This window comes from Poecilia reticulata, chromosome 19 (assembly GCF_904066995.2).
Source record: "Poecilia reticulata chromosome 19, P_reticulata-male-v2, whole genome shotgun sequence".
Lineage (NCBI taxonomy): Eukaryota > Metazoa > Chordata > Actinopteri > Cyprinodontiformes > Poeciliidae > Poecilia > Poecilia reticulata.
This window is the reverse complement of record NC_088848.1, coordinates 20,378,230-20,402,903: the sequence shown is the minus strand read 5'-3', so window position 1 is coordinate 20,402,903 and position 24,674 is coordinate 20,378,230. Positions and strand designations below refer to the sequence as shown.

At 38.4% G+C, this 24,674-nt stretch overlaps 1 protein-coding gene across 2 annotated transcripts in view; it reads left to right on the top strand.

The window, feature by feature from the left end:
• The window catches only part of slc39a11 (solute carrier family 39, member 11), a 153,517-nt gene that overhangs the window by 25,494 nt on the left and 103,349 nt on the right, over positions 1-24,674 (top strand). For both annotated transcript variants that reach the window (XM_008437981.2, XM_008437980.2), the window contains exon 4: positions 6,543-6,701. In XM_008437981.2, coding sequence (XP_008436203.1) covers positions 6,543-6,701 — 159 coding nt within the window. The remainder of the gene's footprint in view (positions 1-6,542; positions 6,702-24,674) is intronic.

Genomic DNA, 24,674 nt, shown 5'->3' with positions numbered 1-24,674 from the left:
CTCTGTGTAAACAGAGCCTTAGACACAAAAACAGCAAGGAGAGATGGACTTCTTAAGCAGGACACTTGTTTGGAATGATTTGTGAATATTCTACCTATTGAAGAACAGCATCACAAGATAAAAGTAATAAAAAAGGTTTATTACACTGACATTTTGAACATGGAGTTTCAAAATGTCCAATTACTTAAGGACTGTAGAGACAAGAAATGGTCGACATGAGTCGGAGTCTAGTTCAGTAAGTGATATGGAGTATGTCAGGTCAAATAAAATTGTCAATACTGGAAATAACTTGAATCAGACATTTGCTAAAACATTTAAAGCTGTTAAATATGTTTGTTACATCTATATTTCAATTTGTAGGGATTAGCCCTCAAAAGCATTTGGTCAACTTTCTTCATACATCTTGTACTAAATTCTTGTTTTGCTGCAGAAATCATCGACCAATCGACCACACTTGCACTTAAAATTCTCTGTAAAGCTTGCTGCTGTTTTACTGAAATTGACTCCCATTGCTCATATGGTGTTCGCTGATTACAAAATTGATTATGCTGCACCCAGATGATTGCTCTCAAGTCTTGTAAGACCAGAGAACCCCGTTGTGCTTGCAAGAGCGGCGTTAATGGCGGCTGCATTGATTTTGTGGCTTTATGCTTTCTGTCTCCTAGTCCTTTTTTTTTAAAATTCTGTATGTGTTCTAGCAAGGCACGCATTAGAAAATATCATGCTGATGATTGCGTTGACATTTTCAAAACACTGAGAGAATGCTCCAGAAATACGTTTGGCATATTTATGAACCAGTGAGGATGTCTTTCAGTTGTATTTTATTTATTTAAAAATGTCAATTGCTATCTTTGGTTGGTGTTGATTTAAAATGCTGTGGACAGACTTCAAATTCATCCTATGCAGAAATCAAGACAAAGTACAATCTGCGGGTAGCCACTTGCTGCTTTTTGGGGCTGAGTACAAAATAACAAGATGAAAACCTTCTGTTGTGTGAAATCTTTGCTTACTGATTGGTATAGATCCACACTGGTTCTGATAGCGGGACATGAATTCAGTCCGCCCACTCTATTTCTTCCTAAGGTTCCACTTCAAATGTGCAACTCTTATTGCAGTAGCGACTCCGCGATAACAAGGTGTGCCTGATTTATTGAAGCAGTTGAAAAGTGTGCGTGCGTGGGTGTGCGTGGGTGTGTGTGCTCGTGTGTGTGTGTGTGTGTGTGTGTGTGTGTGTTTCAATTTGAGCGAACCTCATTTTGTCTTTCTCTCATGGGGTCCGGCCTATTCGCCTTCCTGTGGAGTCACGTACTTCTGTTTTATCAAAAACCCCGGGTGTCACAAATCAACACTGAGGGAGACCATTAGCATTATCACAGAGAAGAGAAAATGGAAAGAAAGGAAACCAAGGACACAGAAATACCTTGAGTCTATTGCCTTGAGTGGTCTTCATGTTGTTCTGTTGAAACTCTCCAACCGTTGCTGCTGAACACAGCTGGGAGTTCTTCCGCTTATTTTCTTTTGGTATCAGATTTCACTAACATTTAGGAGTAGGTAGTTTCTGATTGTTGTTGTTTTCATCTCTAAAACACCTCCTGAAAGGTAATGATTTTTTATTGTACATTTCAGAGTTTCAGTTCTTAAACCCCATTATGAGTTTTGCAGCCTCCTACCAAATGCTAAAATAGGCATTTAAAATATTTACGCATTTCCATCGATATAATGAAGGTTTCATTAATCTTTAAAAAGTAGATTTGCTAAGGAGTAATTCTGTTCAGTTCCAAGTCTCCAGTCTCAAAATTCAGTTCTTAAAGTGAAGGTGTATATAGGGATTAGGAGGTCAGAATAGTAATTAACACAAGAGTCAGAGCAAATGTATGAGAGCAGTAACTTGGGCCCTTAAGAGCCCTAACAAAAAGGAAGGAAGGTCAAAAAACTGCCATAAAGTTGAGCTGGAGCTGGCTGAATCAAAACAATGGACTGCTGTTTGAAGTCTAAAACTCTGGCAAAGACTACCTGAGTTGATCCTTAATTACCTTTTGTAGCTAACAGGACAAAAGCTAAAACATTGTTTTGAAGTATTTGGCTATAAGAGAGATAAAAAGAGAAAGGCAAGGTAGCATCCTGAAGCTAGCTATGCTAGCATTAATATAATTCACACAACAAAGGATGAAAATGTCAGATAGCACAAGCTAACATTAGCTTTGTACATGCTAGCTAATTACGGACGCTCATCATAGCTGGCATAGTTTCCATACCGCTCACCTATCCAGTTCTATTGTGGGTACAAATTCAATCATTAAAATACTCTTCAGTCAACATCTCCATCAGGTTTCTATTTGTCTAATGTGGCCAATAGTAAAAGTAGTAAATGTTATCCAAAGATAGAGCACATAACACCAGTTTTGTCCCTACACTGGCTCCCTGTAGCTCAGAGAATGGACTTTAAAATACTGTTGTTAGTTATTAATCACTGAATGGTTTTGCACCACAATACATTAAAGATCTGCTGTTGTCATAGCAACCTTCCAGACCCCTCCAGTCTTCTGGTTTTGCTCTGCATCCCCAGAACCAGAACCAAACGAGGAGAAGCAGCATTCAGCTTCTATGCACCACAAATCTGGAACAAACTTCCAGAAAACTGTAAAACAGCTGAAAGACTGAGATCCTTTAAATCTCGACTAAAAACCCACCTGTTTAGAGTTGGATTTGAAACGTAATCAATTACGAATTTAACGATGGCACTTGACTTGATGTAATGTTTTGATTGTTGATTCTGTTACATGACTCTTGTGTTTTTGTGTTGATGATATAAAGCACTTTGAAATGCCTTGCTGCTGAAATGTGCTATACAAATAAAATTTGATTGATTGATTGCCTGTACTGAAGCTGAGCATTGGCACAGAAACAAGTCAGAACCTGTGAAAACCTACCCTGCTGAATGTAGCTCATCACCTAAGCAAATATGCTGTAAAATTGGCTGAAAAAACAAAAGCTGGATGGCGCTGATGTAAAAGAATCTATTTGAGAATAAAATATTTCTTTGTCACTCACTTTGAAAATGAGTTTATCAGTAGGAAATTAAAAGGCATATAGGAATACAACACAGAAAAAAAAAACTAATTGCAAAATTTAACATTACATACATAAAGGATATTAACTCTTCTATGAGTCATGCTGTCCACTGTTTTGCTATACTGGCTGATGGCTAATGGCTGACAGGGAAGTAACTTTTAAATAAGATTTTTTTCCTAAATATTGTTGAATTACCTTCTGTTCATTTGGCAATGAACAAGTTGACATTCTTTTACTAGTAAACTTGTATGTTCCTGGAGGAAAATGGATTCTGTAGAGAAACACTCTGACCTGCTTATTGTCATTCCTGAGCCACATCTGCCCTGGTGGCAACCTTATCCCATATTTGGATCCTATTTAGGAGTCAAGTGTGGCACTTGCTTCACTGTGACTGAAACTCGTCCCTCCAATGTCTTGATTCAGTAAATGGCTGATTTTGTTTTTACGTAATGACTTGGGTTTTCTGGGAGGTTCACAAGCGCTACTACCTTTAAAGCATTTCTGTTCTTTTCATTGAATCAGGAGGATGTCCTGTCATTTAAAAAAAAAAAATCTATTTTCCATTAGCTATCGATAAAATCATTTAAATTAATTGCATTTTGTCCAATCACTTCACATAGAAGCCTGTTCTCAATGGAAATTCTCAAAGTTAAAGCAAAAATAAATCTTTCCGTGTCTCTCAAAGCTTATAGCCATGATAATAGATGATTGTTGATGCCAGTAAACAAGGCATCAGATATAATCTTTTATTTATTCTCCCAGAGCCGAATGGCTTTACACTCTTCTACTTCAGAATGCATTTGTCATAGATGTGCTGTTGAATACTAATCACAGGAAGTAAGAGAGAGCTTATTACAAACCTTACCTGGAAAATGTCAGCGCACCTAAATATAATAGAAGCAGTTACATTCTCATTTGGTTTCAAGATCAAGGATTAAACTCGATACTCTTAGTAATACATTTATATATGAAAAGCTTTACCCATAGACATCAATGTATGCATGAGCAGAACAGTATTATCATTTATGAGAGCAGGAACTCCCAATGTTTGGCCAGCGGTAAGAACTTAAAAATAAAAGTTGAGAATAGATGTTGGAACCAAGTGCTCAGGTTGCCTGGAGAGACCGTCCCATTCAGATTTAATGAGTGAAAGTGGATCCTGTGAAATGGGCCTGTGGTGTGGCAGCTGCAAAGGAGATGGAACAAAGGTTCTTGGGTAGAAAAGAAATAGAAAATAGAAATGTTGGTTGCAGAGAAACACCTTGTAGATATTTGTTATTTGTTCAGTGCAGGTTTATCTTGAAATGTTCATGTCTGTATAAACAGATACTAAACCATTGGTTCTCACTGAACTTGGCTAGTTCAATAAAGGTTAAAAAAACATTTAAATTCATGTTACTGTAGGTTCTGTAAAATTTTATATCTTTTCACTTTTTGCCCTCTCATATCTTGTCGCCGAGTCGGTTCGGTGTTCTCCGTGGGGTTAAATGATGTCGCATGATTGACATTTAAATGGGACATTTTCTGCTCGCTGTCATTTGGAAAGTGCGGAAGCATTGCAGTGATCTTTCAACTCTATTTCTTAGTCTCACATGTGAGAAATTTAATTTAGAGTCCCTCTTGACACCACATCTGTCATCTACGTCTTTTACTAAAAATTAATTTTTAGTTTCCTTTTTAAAAGGTTTTGTAGGAAACTGTACGGCTATTAGTATGGTGTGGATTTTTAGGTTGAACATTTGTTCTCTTCTATTGCAACTACAAAAGCTGAAATAAAACAGCCTTTAAATTTGCCATCATTGATCAAGGTAAAAGATGTATTTGTAAGATATTTTAAGATATTTTATTAAAAAAGAAAGTTTATCATCCCAACCCATACACAGAAGCCCATTATAAGCATTGCTTTGAATATATGCTTCTTGAATTACATCAAGAAGCATATATTCTACAGCATGAAGACAAAAGAACAAAATCTTAGAACAGGTTATTAAAAAGTATAAGTCAGGGGATGGATATAAATGAAATCTCTTAGGCACTGAACATCCCCTGGAGTTCAGTTAAATCTATTATTGAGAAATAAAAGGAATATGGCCCATGTGTAAATGTATTTGAAAAATAAGCCATGACTGAAGCACAGTTACGTTGATACTTATTATGACTGGGGTCTATGATCGTAAAAAGTGAAAAAATAAAATATCTGGTGGTTTCACTACTTAAATTCCTAATAGTGACAGTGGATCAGAAAAGAACGAAACGAGATTTCGATTCCCAGAATTGCACTAAAGCACATACAATCAAGTTAGACATTGTTATACAAAACCTAAAGCCAGAGGCTGTGAAGTTACATAATGTTTTAGCGCTTGGTTGGTTGAACAATAACCTCAAATTGCTTTTGATTGGCAGCTTCTGCCTTGTATTTCCCCTGCTGTTGGATTGTGTAAGAAAGCTGGTGTCAAAGGAGCAGTATGAGGTGGTGCTCATGTAAAAATCCATGTTAGACAGAAAGTAGACCCTTTACCATTACTGGGGTTTTTACACTTACATTATTTTAACCTTCTTCTTGTCTAACTAAGTGTGCAAAAACCAAACACCATATATTGAAGCATCCCATTAAATTTTAAACCATCTTTAAAAAATCCTGCTAAAATTTGAGTTCCGCTGTCATATTCTGTGAATATAGTATAATTATCTATTCTGAACAAATTTAGCATTGATAGGCATTAAACTTCATGTCTTATTGGTCTTGTATCATTTAAATGATATTTAGCGTTGTCATGTTATTGAGATCCATTTTCATGTTCAAACGAACCAGGTATTTGAACACTATTGTTCACTATAGAGCACCCGGAACTTAGACATCACTATTTAATGTTCACACAAGAAGAAAGTGGTGACGAAAGAAGTTGTGCCTCTCAAGAGTAAGACTACATGACAAAGATTTATGTGGCAGTTTGTCCAGTGACGAGGACAAAGTAACAGTAGCTTGGATACTACACAAACGAGAACTCTACCAAGAGATTTAAAAGTACTCTCAGGCTTTTTAGTCTGCTTTGTTATCCATTTGTGACAATTTTTTTAATTGAAAAAGACAAAAAATAAGCAGCCTGGGCTACATTCAGGTACCTGCTGTAGTTTTGCTCAAAGGAATACTTTACATTTACAAGTCATTTTAAACATGGTAGCAATGAACAGAAGTACCTGAATGTCTCACTTTCACTTTCTTGTCCTACTTGTGAGGGATTAACTGTGCTAGAGAAATATAGCTGTGAAAGCGTTACACAGATGACACCAAACTGCGCCGTAGCTAATCATTTGAGTAAAGCCATTTATTATCCCTGATCATAAAACTTATCAAAAACATGAAATAAAATCCTACGCTTGTGATTGCTAGCTTAAAATCTGCATTGTCCAACAACTCCAGTGCAGTTAATAAACAATATTTTTTTTCTTTCTTTTCTTGCATACCTTAGGTAATGTTGGCTGCATCCTATTGGTCATTGCTGGCACCCGCAATTGACATGGCAGAGGATTCTGGGAAGTACGGCTCATTCGCTTTCCTGCCCGTGGCTGTGGGATTCACACTTGGAGCAGCTTTTGTTTACTTTGCTGACCTGGTGTTGCCCATGCTGGTAAGACTCTCGTATTTGTCTGAAAGGATAATGAGAAGGACTATTGTGGTTGACGTACTGAAAACACATTTTCCACCAAACTGACCGAAAGGACTGTCCATGGATAAATTACCTTATGCTTGGCCATGTTCCCTAGCAGTACACATACCGTGAGAAGTTTCTAGAAATAGTTAAAGGTTTTCTGAGGTGAGTCAAAGTGTTTTTTTTTTTTACAGTACCGAAGTACCTGGAACACTCTCTTGTGTGGTTCAGATAATAACATAATTGGTTCTGAGAGCTGCTGCTCTTCAATAAATAGAAGCTATGCAAGAAACACTTAAGACCCAAGTGATGGTTATTTATTTATTTTTTAAGGGTTTGAATCAACAAGGACTTTTTTGCTGCGTATTTCAGGAAAATGTAGCATTCAGTGCTTAGTTCAAGGTAATAATTTCAAGAGAATGCAGGAGAGAGATATGTTAGAAGATGGAGAAATGAGAAGTTTCCTCTTAGACTGCCCTGTTTTTGAAAGATAACAGGCATGTTGACTTTTATGTAATGAGAAAACTCAGCCATACACCTGGAGGTCTCAAACTCCAGCCATTCAGCGTTTGGACGAGTCTCTCCAAAACACTTTCATCAAAATGATTAGGTCATTAACAAAACTGTCGGTCAGGATTGCGTTTTATTCTGGTCTTGGGCCAGAGGTAGGTGTAAAAGTAGCAGAACACAGACTCTGACAGCCCTGCCTTACACAAACACAACAAATGAGTAAATACTGCGATTAAAAATGGCCCGAAGCAAAATGTTAAGGGACTAGGGCTCACATTTTGAAATATAATCGATACTTAACAAATGAATTTTTATCTTATAAACTGAGGCATTTTCTTCCTGAGCTGGCACACAAAACACTTTTCCTTTCTACTTCATTTCAGCTGCTCACATGAAGGCTGAGAATTAAAGCTGGGATTCATTGCTTCAAGTTAAAAAGACAAAAACAAAGACATTTTGGGGTGTAATTTGACTGTGGGGGGACAGAAAAGGACATTTTGAAGGATGTTAATGAGGCCTTATGTAAGCTGTTGCCACCGGTAGCCAGAAAGCTAATTACCTCTACAAACTTTGCAAAGCATCTTAAAAGACTGACTCATTGTTTATGAGGAACGAAGAAAAGCTCAGTAAAGCTTCCCTGTCTACACAGCAAGGTAATAAATCTGCCAGATGGAAGAAGTTAACAATATCCGTTTAAATATTAGCAACTTACTGCTAGCCACATTAGGCCTCAACTTCCTGCAGGTACGTACTGACACGATGCTGTAAGATAACGGCTTCATAGAGTATGAGAGGACCAAAAGTACAAAATACAGAATAATAAAGTGGCGAGATGATTCACCGCTAATATGTTCAGCAGCTAAGACGTTTGTGGCTATGACTGAGAAAAAAACATAAGTAACATCAGAAAAAACTTTAAAGATGCTACACAGTTCAGTCTCAACAAATGACGATAATTCAAGGCATCAAGAAGTGACTGTCTTTAAAATTTTGTTTCATGTTGAAAACAGACTGAAGCTAACAAAGGTCAACCAGAAACTTGGTGTAGCAATTAGCCTGCTAGCTTTTAGGAACCAGAACAACTATAAATACAAACACTGCACATAATCATTGCTAAATATGTTAGCATGAAACAAATCCCTATTTGCATTTAAAAAAACCTGTTTTCCAGTTTCTAGTGTACGTACGTACTCATCAAATGTGTTGATTCAAAATGTCAAGAATTTGGTAACTAAAAATTTTGCTACATGTTAAAAACCCAGACTGAAGCTAACAAAGGTGGACCAGAAACTAGCTCTACTTAGCCTGAACATGTGATTCAGAACTACAAACAGACACTGGGCAGGATTATAGATATTGGCATGAGACAGATACTTATTTATGTCATGAATCTTGTTTGAGGTTTGTACTCATCCCTTTACTACTATCATCATGCTCTTGCTAATTATTTGTTCATGTCTGTTTGTGGAACCATTTTTGACCCCAATCATAAGGCAAAGAAAAATTCAACTTTAACAGTCAATTTTCCATGTTTTTTTTGTTTGTTTTTTTGGTTAATGTGGAAAAATAAGAAAATGATGATGCCTTAAGTTTCTGTTTAAAAACATCCCTTTTAAAGGGAATCTGAATTATTTAGTTTGGTTTAAGCAAGGCAGAACGGTTTCTGTGCTGCTGGAGTTTGAGCAGGAGAGAGCAGCTGTTGCCTTAAGCTCCTGCAGTCACACCGGGACAGCAGCAGTGACACAGATTACATATGAGGGAGCAGACCATGCCTGCATGGACAACACGACACACACACTCGAACAAACATGACGTCCACATGGAGTCCAGCAAGAACAATGGAGACTCGGAGCAGAACGTGACAACTTTTCTGTCACGTTCAGATCCTTTTTGGTTTCTCTCTTGTCTGCACTTCTGTATACTTTAATTTCATGTTTTGTTCTTAACACTAATACAGAACTGTCGGGCCTTATAAAGACCCCGATCAATTTAATTTACCACATGTCGACTCTTGTTAAGCCATAGAAACATCTGAAGGATGATGAGGTTGGAAATACTTGATCTCTCAAACTTAACTTTGAACTGATCTTGTTGAGTATGATTTAAAGTTTACTGAAATCACACTTTTTTTTGAGGAGCTAGAATTTGCAGGTGCTTTTTTTTTTTAGCTGGGGTTTATTTGTACAGCTTAACCCTGGGCTGTTTTAGAAGAAGATATATTATACAATAAGCATTTTGTTTTGAAGAGAATATTCAACCACAAAATAAAAAACTATATATATTGAACAGTTTTAATAAAAGCTGTTAAGGAAAGTTTGAAGTTGGCTAACGTCAGTATTTGCCGATTATTCCTTTCGAGAAATTGGAAATTGGCCAGAAGTCAGTAATTGTTTCATCTTTTAATACATATTTCATGCTTCACTGCACACTTGTTCTTGTCACAGTGTCACTGGTAACATGACATGTTTCCACCCATTAGACACAGATTAAACAAAGTTATTTTTTCCTTTCGGCTTTGAAACACAAACAGGACCTTATGACAGGTGCAGTCTAGCTTGTAGCTATTAAGATCTCATTTATGTCATGTAGGTTTTTTTCTCCTCTCTCATCTCAGCCAGCAGCTAAATAAAAAGCAGACGTTTCTGTACCACCTTTGCTATGTCAGTACTCAGTTTTCCGAGATGGAAAGTGGAGGAGGTCTCCGATTTACACCTGACCCAATGTTTATTCCATCCAATCAGGTGAAAGAGAGGCTATATGTAAGCGTAACTCTGAGGGGCGTGAAAGTTCACTGGCCATGGGACGTTGATGACTCAAGATATCTGCTCATTTTAGCTGTAGCTTCTGAAAAATAACAGACATGAAGATGTCGCCCAGAGCCCTGAGGCGTACGTCAGAGTTGTCGCCGTCTTGTGTCGGGGGAGACGGGTCCTCCCAACGGTTCGGACCGGAGTAGATGAAGACGCCACAAGCTAAAGATGGCTGACACCTTGAGCTGCTTCCAGATGTAATAAGGAAAGGAAGAAAACATACATGCTGAACATCCCTCAGGTGGAAAGTTGTTTCTGGAATATTTTAGAACTTAATTGCCAACAACCCTCAAGCTTGAATAAAACACAGCTAATTTACACGACACTGATATAACTGTACCATGCAGTATTATATGTCACTATTTTTCAGGTATATGTCACAATAATTTATCATTAAAGAGGGATGGCTCATGATTTTCAGACAAAACAAATAGTCATAGAAGGGAGAGTCATCATACATATATATTTTCCCCTCTGCTCAAAACAAAATGGAGTCCGAGGAGCTTTAAAGAAATTGACTATTTTTGTAAAAACTCGACTGGAACAGAATTGCTATATATAACATTTATGAAAGTCTACCTCTGGTAAATTCAGAGTGTGTTGTTGGATTCAAACTTACACTGTGAAATGTTATGTTATCTTTTTAGGTAGAATATAAGTGCTGAAAAATGTCCTTATTCCATGTATGTGGGGATAATCTTAAGTTTTAATTTGTCACTATTTCAATGCATCTTAGTATTTTACTGAAAGGGAACGTAAGATCTAAAATCCACTTTTTTAGCTCATAAATACATTGTGTTGTCTCTAGGAGTTCATAAAAGTTGAATTAGTCTTTCCCAGTGCTACGTATTATCTGTTTGGCTCATATTTTTCAAGCTGACAGTTTTTTCTAGTCCATATTACGTTCCTGAAACTGTTACATCACAGTATTTACTGTGGAACTGCCAAACAAGGTCATGGATATCTGGCTAACAATTTTCTTGAATCCGCCAATTTTATTTCTCACTGTCAAAGTTCAAGGATGTTGAGTCAAATGCTGAAATGACAAGAAACTGTTTGAGACATGAATTTGTCGATATTTTGATATCTTTAGCATCATTCCTTTTGCTTATGTTAGCTCTTTGTGCTAGCTTTTAGCTCCTTGTGGACATAGCCATACTGCATGTTTTGAATAGTATTACTACATAAAAAGTTTGGAATTGTGTTTGATATTTTTGTCTTTGGGTACTCCTGATCCAAATGCATTTAGTGACGTTCTTGGCAACAACTACTGTTATCTGCGATGAAACTACACAAATGGCCGAACAGGAAGTTCCTCAGACAGATTTAGAGAGACGGCACCAAAATGAGTTGCTGTCAGAAGCACCTCCAAAGGGGTAAAAAAAAAGGGGGCCTACAATAACAAGGAATTTAGACCAAAGCATTGAAGTTCCACTTCATGCAGACCACAACTAAATTATTTAAGTAAGAAAACGAAGGATTTAAAAGTCTTATCCACTTTAACACCTGAAAGAATGTGTAGACAATTAAAATTAAATATATGCATTGACTTGTGTTTTCTTGCCAACATTTATGCCAATTTATCCTCCATGCCGTTGTGAGTTCTGCTTCATGCAGTTGTTTTCTGCTTTTACCCGAGCCCCCTGCAGAACCTCGTTTGTTTCTACTTCACCACATTTTCCACAGCTCCTCTGTTTTTCTTCGCTTTTGCTCTCTCTTGTCTGGGCGGCATGTCAAGATGACAATAGTGAATATATTGAGCTGTTATAACAGCAGAAAATTAGCTGGGAAAATGGTGGCAAGAGGGCACTGACGTCCCTCCTTCTCCCCCCACAAACACCGCGGGGGGTCATCAGTGTTTGGACAGCTGCTGGTTTCAGTTTTATGGGCTCTTCAACAAACACCGGGGCTGAATGAGAAGAATGATGAAGGAAGCACACGATGAACACAGAGGAGAGAGGGATGAGAGCGATAAGTTAACAGTGAGACTCAGGGTGAGGATGTTAGGAAGCAAGTGAGCTGGGTCGACAAGAAGGGGCAAAAGGGGCTTTTAGCTTGGTGATGAAACCAGGTAACCAGAAGGCTGTGGAACTCTTCCAGTATTATGTGTTTATTCCTCCTGCAGTATTTCCCACAACTTTCCTGCCCTTCCTGAAAAAGAGAATGTGGGAGAAAAAAAATTTCCACAAAGAAATGGATGTTAACTTTGTAGATGTGTCTCGCCTGGTTTCATCATTAAAGATCCTGTGAGTGAAGGGAAAGAATGAACAGTAATACAGAAAGAAGTGGGTATGAGTTTCCATAATACTGAAAGCTTTTATTACAGAAATTCAAATTAGTCTTTTTTGTCTTGCTATTGTGATTTTTGTGCTTTATACCTTTCTGTCGAAACCAGAAGCCCTGCTGTTCTATCCCTAGGTAAAGGAGAAAACACAGATTGTGTTTGATGTTTAACAATGTGCAGTAAATTGTAAATCGGATGTTTTTATCAGTTACTATATTTTGTGTCAGTCATTGTGTGGCTGCACACCACATGTCAGGGCAAACATACTGCAAAAAAAAAAAAGAAAAGGTGAAAGAATCTGCAGATAACTTTAGAGTTAATTTATTGTTGTAAATTTTCTGGGGTTTTTGTTGCATAACATTAAGAAGAATCCTGGAAGTGGAATGTCATACTTCAGCTGCTGTCATGCTGTTTTCTATTTAACCATGTATGTTGGTGTAAAAACATACCATATGTCAAAAGATATGAATTTTGTAGAACATAAAGTTCTGTCAGTTAATTTTTATGTGCCATAGCATAGTCAATGTGAAGTGAAAATATTCACTACGCATAAACTTGTAAAAACAAACATGCTTTCAGACTTCACAATGTGAGACTCCCTGTAAGCACCAACTACATCAGATGTTGACGGTTACAAAAACAGGGATGTGCATGACTGGGTTTCATGACAAAACCCAATCATGGTTGGGTTTTGTCATGATGGCACCCCTTACCAGCAGTGGGTGGCAATGTCTTTCTGTTGCATGACTTGTGAGGCCAGAAGCTACCCGCATACACTGGGTGTTGGTGTTACTGAGCAAAAAGCTGGTATCAGAATTTAAGACGCATTTAGACCAGAATAGACCACCAGATATTACAGCAACACACAACCTTACATACATACACTCATACTTAGGACAGTGTTTTTTTTGTTTTTATTTTTTTACAAAGTTGTTGGGTTCTGTGAGGAAGCTAGGTTGTCTGGAGAGAACCCACTCATGTATGAGGAGAACATTCAGGCTTTAAGGGCTCAATGAAGCGATAATCGCTTGCCCTCCTCCTGTCAAGTGTCTGGTGAAATTTTGAGCTCTTGCATGTAGACATGCACACACTGACCTGTGACATGAAAGTAAGTTGAAAAATGTTCAACTTTTGTCACTTTAACAAACCTTATATTTGGTTCACCTAAAATAGCAGAACACTTTTGATCCCGTTATGCTGAAAAACGTCAGGCCAGATTTCAAACCCAGGACCTTCTTGCTGCAAAGCAACAGAGTTAATTCTTATGTCTTCATTTGAAATCTATTGTTTTACATTCTTCACAATTGTGAAGGTCTCTTGCCATTGGTTTAAATCTTCAGTGGCTGAAATTAACACCCTAAGTAGTTGCACTAAACCTTTCCACTCTGTTTTTGTATTTAAAACAGTCAATATAAAAGGCGTAAGAATTTCTCAATAAGCATTTTTTTAAACTTCAGACCTTTTCACTTTCTTTTGACATTTTGTTTTCCCCAAACTTTCAAAAGGACACATAATATGGAAACTCTTGCAAGATAAAGTGGTTTTACAAGGGGGATTCTACACACTGCAGGAAAAGACTTATTAAACTAAGTCTTTTCCTGCAGGCCTTTAAAGAGGCCAGGAGAATCGGCAGGAAAAGTAATGAACAAAGGCCCAGACAGATGATATTCCACTGACGGCTTTGAAACTCTTCCTTGTGCTTTTCATAAGATTTATTTGCATGTATTTGTAGAGCAACAGATGTGTCTGCTCACCTATTACCTCCCGTCTACCAAACCTATGACATATCTCCATAGCATCATACAGTCAAGAGAGGCAATAGAAGTCTTGACGGGCAAGGAGCATTGCATCATGGTAAACCGTAAATCTCCTGATTTATGCTTCCTGTCCTCTGGGTGCACAGGGTATTTAATCATGACTATAGAAGACACAACGACCGAAGCAAACACATGACATCTTCACTGTTTGCTGTGTCTGGGCTAGAACTGAGGACAGAGTTTCACCCTCTGAGATTGTGTAACAGAGAACTGGTGTAACTGTGAAGCCCTGACGAGTAGGATTCATTGAAACTTTTTCAGTTTTTTTTTTTTTTCCTTTTCGCAGAATAAGAAAGATGGATGTGATCAAATCTATAGATACTAATTCCCCAAACTGTACACTTGCGTGTTGAAATTACCATGGTAAGAACTCCCTCCAAAATTTTGCAGTCAAAATCAGCACCTGCGTTTTCTTTAGCCATAATACTTAACAGCTTGAAATTACAAAAAATCCATTTGCTTAATGGAAATGAACCAAAATTAAAATTATCAAATTTTTTTGAAAAAAGATTTTGTGCTTGGATGAGGTGGTTTTTCAGCTGTACTGTCGTAGAACTGCATTGGAATCTGTCCCTGCCATGCTTTTTTTAATGGCAGGGACAGATTTACACACCTGCATAAAATGATGGCTCATTAGAAGGCCTAAGCAGAACACCGACTTGCTGAGGAGGTTGCTACAACCACTAGGGAGAGAACTAAAACATGCAGGATGCCGGCCCTCGAGGACCAACTTTGGACACCCCTGTTGTAAAGGCAAAAAAATCTAAGTGGCAAAAAATAAATCTGCCGACACCATGACCTGCAGGGAATAGTTTCAAATCACAGCATGGCTTTTTATATACCTCCCTTCTGCAGCTTCTATTCACCTCAGCTGTACATGTAACTCTTTTCAAGCAGGGATCCATTTCATCGTTCTAAGCAGAATGAAAGCAGAACACATTAAAAGGAGAAAATGGAAGAAATATATAAAAGGTTGTAAAAGCAATTTGCTTGTCACAGTAAAAATAATCATAAAATGACCAACCTGCAATTTAGACAATAAAAAAAAACGCGGGTAAGAGCATCATAAAACACATGCTGCAGATATTCAGACTGAGTTCTGCAGAAGCTGTTTCTGCTCCAGCAGACTCTCTTGTTTCCCATTAGATCAAATGACTTAGACGGGAAGTCATCAGCCGTGACAAATAAGAATGAAAAGAGGCATCGCATCTGGATGGCTGATGCGTCTATTATATCTAACTGAGCTTTCCTTATGTGGCATATGCAGTTTAAGTTTTCTTTCCGAAAAGTATTAACAGAGTATGTATATTGTACTAGGGTGGGTCCAATGAGAGTTGAACTATTCCACTTTAGTGCCTTACTGTGCAAAATACAAGTGTTTATGAGCCAGTTTTGGCAGCTGTACATATGTGCATATGTGTCTATATATTGTGCCAGAGCAGAACAGATGATGATGTTAATCATGTCATCGTTACATAAACTCATGGAATGAAAAAAGCAAACAGAGCTGTAATATCATTAATCTGTTCTGATAGCACTTCCCAACAGCAAATATGATGCATACGGTTTTTGACAGAGCTACTTGACAAAATGATTCATTCCGCCGGTTTCTTGTTTGTTTACCCGACTTGTTTTCGGCACAGGAGGAATCCAGATGGGCCTTTTTGGGATGTTTGATGATGTCTAGTCAAGTAAAAGCCCAGCTTGACTCATTTGACTGAATGCGTCAGTGGCTCTGTCAGCAAGACATCCCAGTTTGAGAATGAAGATTTCCATCTTATTAATTTTCCTTTTACATTGATAAAAACATGATATTAGTTGTATTTGGTTCTGGATTGTAGAGGACTTTTGCTGAGAAAGTTATCTCTGGTGCGCCTTAGCTGTCATGAGGAAACGGTTTTGAAGGTGACGGTAAAACAAAAGATCTCTACTGGCATCTTTCACGGGTTAAGGACACCCTTTAGCCCATTTTTGCCATAATTGTTGACCTGTAAAAAATAAACAATGTTTAGCCTGGTGGGGGAGCAAGTAAAGCCTGCTGGGCCATCTGACTGATGAGACGAAACTCTGCATCCCTGTGCCATTCTGTCAGCACTCTGGCCCAGGAGCTCTTCCGATGGCAGCACCACCAGGTGTTGCAGAGGTTGCTGCTGAAGGAATGCAGAGTTACAGCAACAACGTTGCAAGGACAGATCACCAGCTCATAGCTTTTGTTGGGCTAGGGGCGGCTTGCCATGAGGTAGCATCACAGACGAGATCTCATTCAAGTCATGAGGGAAGAGCTGATTTGGACAGACGTTTAATCTTCCCTCCAGAGATCACATAAACAACGCTCAGCCCAGAGTTCAAGTAATTAAAGTTACTGTCCCTAAGGAGGACAATGTAGCTGCAGCAAATAAATTCAAACTCTCCTCTCAGAGTTTCTGAGTTGGGTTTAGGGAAGTTGGCTAGACTGTGTCCATTCACCCTCTGTGACATCAGAGTGAGCGGGCTTGTAGGAAAGTCAGCTTTCCGACTGCTGAGAGCGCTCACTGTGACCAGGACAAAGCTTCAGAGGGCAATTAAAGTGCTGGCAATGGCCCAGATGAGACGGTACAAAAGCATATCATAGAAATGGTAGCACCAGGAAGATGTGAACCAGAAGCAACAGCAACTCCTATGTAGCATACGATATTTACATTTAAGATATGAATTATGATGTACCCAAATCCACCTGATTTAAATTCTGATCCAGAGTAGACACCAGAAGAGTTCATCTGTTTTTCAAGAACAATCTAAAACATGACTTAATCAGTTATTACCTTTTTTCCCCATTTCATTTTGTTTCTGAACTGTTCGTGCTTTGCTAGAGCAGCGGTGCAATATGTCGATCGCGGAAGGTTTTGAGTCGATCTAATCAACCACCGCTGTGTTCAGGGGAGTGCTTATTAATGATCGCAAAATAAATATCAAGCCTGCAAACCTAATATCGTAACGGACTGAATGTTATGGTTTTAAGTAATCTCTGGTCGGCTTGGAGAGCGCAGGAGGTTGCCATGGCAACATGTGCACTTGGATGACACAGAGAGAGAGAGTAAAAATGTGCAAGTGGTTTAGAGTTGATCACCTGTCCAGGTTGTTTTACCTTTCTTTACCATTCTCATGGCGCTTTACAGCTGTTGTAGTTTCTGAACATTCAATAAACGACAAACTTGGAATAATTACCTCGTTCTTTGTGAGTAGGCCTATACGTCATTCACAACAAACATCAAGCAAATATGTTTCATTAAGTATTTAACAAACAAATGACTTCTACCGAGATAATTATGTGAAATTAAATTGTCTAATATTTAAAAAAAAGTTTGGTGCTGTCGGGCTCAGAGTCTGAGAGGCTTTTCCTTCATCAAACACTTTATTTGCCTCTTATTTAGTGGAAATATTGATGTTGATGAGATTTTCTCCAAAATAACATTTCTCAACCTTTATAGCTCCACTGTTGAAAATGAGGCTCTAACATTCACAAATGACATTGAAAAAAATTCCAGTCCAACATCTGGTTTGAGGTGATTCTCTGGAACCTGTTGGAGGAAAAACATCCCAACTTCAGAAAATGTGCTTTTCACTCTGTGGTTCCTCCTATCAGTATGAGAGTCAGGATGAAGAGGCGCCATATCAGGAAGAGAAGTGGAAGCTGGAGGATCTTCAGAACAAACAGGTCATGATGCTGGGCTACTGATTATCCCTCTGTTTGGACACAGGATCAATATAACCAGTTTAAAAGCTAAAATGAATGGTTATATGCCAGTCGTGGAAAACTGGGATGCACTCCATGCCATGATGTTCAGAATTTAGGTCTCATTGCATCTCAAGGTGTCAACATTGCAGCCAGTGGGCTGAAGGAAATACAGCTTTATTTTGTAGCAATTCTAGAGATACCCAACTTTTACCGCTTCGCAAAAAAATTAATGAACACAGAAACTCCAAAGCACGCAAAGAAGGTGTATATATATGTGTGTGTAGGTGGGTGTGTGTGTGTATTATTATTTTTTTTGTCATAGTACCCCCAAGAATTTAAAGCTATTTTCACCCCTGGTCACCAGTCATTCAACTGGAAGCAGGGTGATTGGTATTGCAAATTTTGGGATAAAGCTCCTGCTATTCATAAGGACAAATTTGATATAGAATGTTTTTTTTTGTTTTTTTGTGCGTTTTATTTGTTCTTAGAAGGTATTTTGTATAATAACACATGAATTCAGGTTGAATTGCAGGCAGAATGTGGTTTGTTGTGGTTGATTGATTGGACGTGGTCTGTGTAAATGGTACAGATTTAATGGTTCCTTCACAGAAGATAAAATTACCTTTGCCATGTGCACTAATGCACCCATTAATTGCCATGATTCAGTCTTTCAAAATATGCAATAATGACTAGAGAGCAGGCAGTGATGTGAGGTCCATCATTTCCGAAAGAAGTTTAAAACTTTTCATCGTTACACAACATAGCTTTTTACTTTGTTGCCAAGGTTTCTATAACCGGTTAGATTGAAGACTAGTTTTTACCTACGGTTGTTTCAGGTGTGCTTCCGAGTCATGATAACTCTGTTTTTTTCTGTATGTGGAACAGATCCACATAGCATTTTTAGCAATATATTGTCAAACATTTAAAAAAAAAATTTTAAGTTTAATGTTCAGCAGGTATTTGGAAACCACAACCAGCAGTTTTAGAAAGTTTTGCCTGAAATTCTTGATCTGTTTTTCCTGATATTTTACCGCAATCAGAACTAACGCTCATTGATTTAGCTCTGTATGTTCCTTATCTCCAGACCGTGGAGACCCATCATAATCACTTTTGTGAAAACCCACCATAATCACTTTCTTTCCTATTGTTCCCTCTGGCTTTGCTTTGGGTCTGTTCTCACAGAACAGCCCTGTGGAGATTTCTCTACACAAATACAACTGACAGTTCAGACAAAACAACAATGGATGACAAAGCAAAAACACATTTCTCAAAACACGACAGAATTTCACAAAAATATCAACATGTTTATAAGTGCATTTAATTTTTACTGAAGGAATGGGAACTTCATGTTGTTGAACAGAATTTCATTGTTGTTGGGATTTCTACTTTTGTATTTTTCATTATGACTTCCTCAGCAATGTGACATTAAGGCATAAATGTATTTTTTTTACAAGGCTTTAAAAAAGTACCATGAAAGAATTAGTTCTATCACTTAACATAGCGTTCATATATTTTTGTGCATTTTTTTCAAGACTTAATCCTCAGTGAAAGGTTGATTTAAACTTTGAAGTCCCTTCACATTGGCTAAGAATTTCCATAATTGTTTATTACATTATCAATATTAAATAGGGAATAGAGATATTTGCACCATTACTCTGTATGTAAAGGGGGCTGAAAAGACGGAATACTCTTGCTAGCTCTTTTCAACTTCTACCTGCTTCCCTCTACCAAATGACATGCACTATATTGCCAGAAGTTCAGCCATCAAGATTATTAAATTCAGCTGTTCTGTCATGTCAGTGCCCACAGGTTTATAAAATCCAACACCTTGGCATACAGACTGCTTCCACAAACATTTGGGAAATAAATGGGTTGCCCTTAGGAGATCCATCAATTCCAGCATGGTACCACAATAGAATGCCACCTGCGCATTAAGTCTAGTCAAGAAACTTCCTTGCTACTAAATATTTTACAGTCTGTTATAAGCAGTCTTAAAAAAAATAAATAAATAAAAGGGATTGGGAGTGACAGGAACTTGGCCACAAAGTTGTCGGCCACGTACACTTAAACCGGAAGATCAGTGGATGTCAGCATTTTTGTTTGTCCTTGGGAAACACCCCACACGCTGTGATATTGGGCCAAAACAGTCCAACATGTTTAATACTTCAGATTGTAATGAGTGGTCTCGACATCCTTCAGAGCAGACCAAATCACTCTTAACACACCACACACAGCAGGAATATTTCTTAACATTATTTGAGAGCCATCCTGATAATCTGTTCTTGATCTTGTTGGAAGGGGCAAATCAGGACAAAAAATCAGCATACAAATCTTGCTGTGTGAATTTGGCGTTAATCCACCTAGTAATTAATTGGAAAAAAAACATTGTTTTTAATTACCTGTTTACAGTTTGCCACAATTCTTAGGGAACATGTCAAAGGGTGCGTTCACACTGCAGCCTGAAGTGACCCAATTCCGATTTTTTTTTTTACGTAATGCGACCTGTATCCGATCTTTTCATGGCAGTGTGAACAGCACAGGTCAGATTCTTTTCGAATGTGACCCATATCCGATACGTATCCGATTCAAATGCGACCTAACGTCCAAGTCGCATTCATCCGAACTGAACGTCACTGATTCTCAACAAATCTTACTATTCTGCGTCCTGATACGCGCAAGTGGGAAGAAAAACAACAAACATGACTGACTATAATGAGGATTAAGTTGTTAATATGCTGCTCTGAACGGACAACAACTTCAAATGTGTACGCTAAGCTCCATCGTTAGCCTCCATGTTTACTTCCGCAAACACTGAGCACTTCTCCTATTTATGGCAGTTGGCAGAACACTGAGAATGCTAGTGCGCAAGCGGGACACTTTCAGGTCGTTTGCCCGTTCACACTACAGAACGCATACAGGTCGCATTTACTGGCAGTGTGAACAACCCGGCAAAAAAATCGGAATTGCCAAAAAATCGGAATTGGGTCACTTCAGGCTGCAGTGTGAACGCACCCAAAGTGTGTCATGCTGTGGGATTCTTCAGTAGGGTTAGGAAATCTGGTAAGAGTTTATTAGAAGGTGGAAATAACTAAATACAATCTTGGAGTAAAACCTGCTAGACGCTGTAGAAGAGTTGACAGAGCGAGAAGGAAGTAGTTTAGTTTTACTCAATCTGTGCGCACTTGAGGTATACTGCAGAGAAGAATGGGGAGATGTTCAAATGTTCAAAACTGGTAAAGGTAAAACCCCAGAAGGTTGTTCTTAATCCTCATGTGGTCTTAAGAGAGGGACTTATTTGGACCTCACAAATAACTACCTCTTTTTACCTTGTGCACTTTTACAACTTTTTCTGTCTGTGTAGTTTCAGGAATTGACGATCTGATGGAACAACCTGGCAAAACGGTCAGACAGTTTTGCCACTGTATGCCGAGCTCCTCTTGAGCATCGCATTAAGACCACGGGAGGGTTAAAGATGGTGAATTCATACCATACCTTAAAGTCTTTTTTTCTTTTAATATGTCCAAAATATGAATGCTTTTGTTAGTTTTTGTAATGTGACACAATGTGGAAAAAAATTATGGGGTATACTTCTGTAACATAATTTCAACCTTATATGGCTCTTTGGAAATATGCTTACAATCATTTAAAAAACTGGTTTTCATTTTTCCCTTAAAATGTATTATGCTAATTTAGGCATGTTCTCATTTGCACAGCACCATTAGTCAAATTATTTTAGAAGCATTTAGAAAATGCTTCTAAAATTGCTTAGAAGCATTTTTCTTGCTTCTAAGCAAGAAAAATGGCAGCATCTGTAAAACCCCTGGGTGCACCTGTCGCCAACCTGCTACTGCTGATATTCCAAATCGCTTCGTGTTCAGGCTGTTTTGAAACACAGGTTAGGCGGTGAGACACAATCAGGCAGAAATACAGTCAAACAAGTACTCCTGTCTTCTCTTTGCCCATTTATTACACTGCTGGTTAGGTATTTCCCTATTCTTCTCCACTGTAGGCCACCTCCTTATTAAATTTTTTTAAATTGGCCACGAAGGCTTTCATCTGTTGACACCGCTCCACTCTGCAGGGCCATGTCTGGCTCTTGCTCTTTGACTCCCTCTTACACCTGCCTTTTTGATGTCGGACCCTTATAATTGCATCTCAGAACATCGTTGCTTTCTGTTGTCCCTCAATATATCACCGGTGGCCTCGCTTCCGGCGAGCTGCAGTGACCATTTAATGAGCGTTCATCGTCTCGCTGAGATTCATCCAATTTGTTTGTGATCTCCACTCTGACGTGTTTATGATAGCCTGGGAATAAGTGATGACTTCCTTATCTAAGGTGTCGGCTTGGTCTGTGGAGCATGTTTTGCTGAACACGTGTTTAGCGAATGACTCTGACGAAACACCGATACCTTATCTGGTCTGCGTTTGGAGGGAAAACCGCTGTGCCGCATGCCTATCTGATGCATTTTATAGCATCGGAAATCACTCGAACTTTAACGTTGTCCTGCGCTGGCTGCACGTCCTTCAGCAACATTGATTTCAGCTGATTGTTGTTTTTCTATCTAAAGAGATGTGGTTGCTGTGTGCCTCCTGGGCCTGAGGGAGGAATGTGTACAGACTTCAGAGAAGAGTATTTAAAAATCAATCTGTTGTCTGTCACCCAAAAGCAAGCTTTCTTTGGAGGTTATGACTCGACATGATCCCTGTGGTCAGATCTAATGAACATAAAGATGCCTTGCAAAATTGTTTGGTGCATTTTGTTGCGATTTTTAAATGCAATAGAACAAAAAGCATTTGTGCAAGTAAAAGGATACACATTCTCCCAATTTGTCACAAATAAGTCTGCATAATGTGCAGTGCTTTGTTGTCAGCACCACTAGAGAGACCACCTTCTCCTAAGAATCACTGTCTTTTGGGGTTATGTTTCTACCTACTTTGCGTGTCCAGTATTGACATTTTTGCCTGTTTTTCTTTGTAAAATAGATGAAGCTCAACTTTCTGCTAGAGCCAGTTTTTCCAAATATTATCCACATCCTACACCGGGAGAAACATCTAGCAGCAGTTTTCTGGCTTATTGCTAATCCATAAAATTTAAAAAGCTTGATTCTGATTTTGGCTGACATTGATTCTTTTTTTTTTTTGTCTCAAAAGTTGCTAATTATAGTAAAGTCGCTAAGTTGGCAAGAGTGAGGTAACTACAGTTAAACTTACTCGTTGACCTGGTGGGGTTTTTGCTGTCAGCCCTTTCACACGGCAGACCAAATGGGTACAGTGGCTGATTTTTCAGAGACCTGTGGAAGTAAATAAGATCGGTTCCTTGTGTAAGTATCATCCTATCACCGACCCCCAAAAATTGAGGAAAGTAGGGTCAATTTATGGGTACACCCCTAGAATCGCCTTATGGCTTTCTTTCCACAACTGTTTAAGGGTCATATTTTTTGAGTACCATCCTCTGAACAGATTCACCCACCCGAGTTGTGGAATCTCGAGGCTCCTCCAAAATGACCACTTTGACAATTTTCATTTTCAGGACTGTCGGTTTAGATGGATAATATGTTGAACAGAGGTGTTGGAAGCTTTGGTACCTTTTTGATACCCTAACCCTTATTTAACAAAGATTTCTTCCATACCTGTTGTGTTCTTTATTTTTCAAGATTATTTTTCTATTGTTCTCTAACAAACCTATGAGACCTTTATAGAACAGAGAATGTTATGCTGAGTTGTATCACAATGAAATGAACTCCATTTAGTAATTTGGTGACTTCTGAAGTCAAGTGGCTAGACAGGACTTTACTTAAGGCTATCAAAGTTCGGGGTAAAGATGGGAGTTGTAATGTGTTAAAAGTCCTAGATAACCATGTTTTAAATTATTATAGACTTACAGTACAGACCAAAAGTGTTCTGTACTGTAAGACACACCTACTCATTCATTGAGTTTCCTTTATTTACATGACTATTGACATTATAGATTCACACTGAAGGCATCAAAACTATGAATTAACACACGTGGAAATATGTACTAAACAAAAAAGTGTAAAACAACTGAAAATACACCTTATATTCTAGTTTCGTCAAAGTAGCCACCTTTTGCTGTGATTACTGCTTTGCACACACTCTGCATTCTCTTGATGAGTTTCAAGAGGTAGTCACCTGAAATGGTTTTCACTTCACAGGTGTGCCCTGTCAGGTTAATAAGTGGGATTTCTTGCCTTATAAATGGGGTTGGGACCATCAGTTGTGTTGTGCAGAAGTCAGGTGGACACACAGCTGATAGTCCTACTGAATAGAGTGTTAGAATTTGTATTATGGCAAGACTAAAGCAGTTAAGTAAAGAAAAACGAGTGGCGATCATTACTTTAAGAAATGAAGGTCAGTCAGTCCAAAAAATTGGAAAAACTTTGAACGTGTCCCCAAGTGCAGTCGCAAAAACCATCAAGTGCTACAAAGAAATTATCTCACATGAGGACCACCCCAGGAAAGGAAGACTAAGAGTCACCTCTGGTGCAGAGGATAAATTCATCTGAGTCACCAGCCTTAGAAATCGCAGGTTAACAGCAGCTCAGATTAGAGACCAGGTCAATGCCACATAGAATTCTAGCAGCAGACACATCTCTGCAACAACTGTTAAGAAGAGACTGTGTTAGTCAGGCCCTCATGGTAGAATAGCTGCTAGGAAACCACTGCTAAGTACAGGCAACAAGCGGAAAAGACTTGTTTGGGCTAAAGAACACAAGGAATGGACATTAGACCAGTGGAAATCTGTGCTTTGGTCTGATGAGTCCAAATTTGTGATCTTTGGTTCCAACCACCATGTCT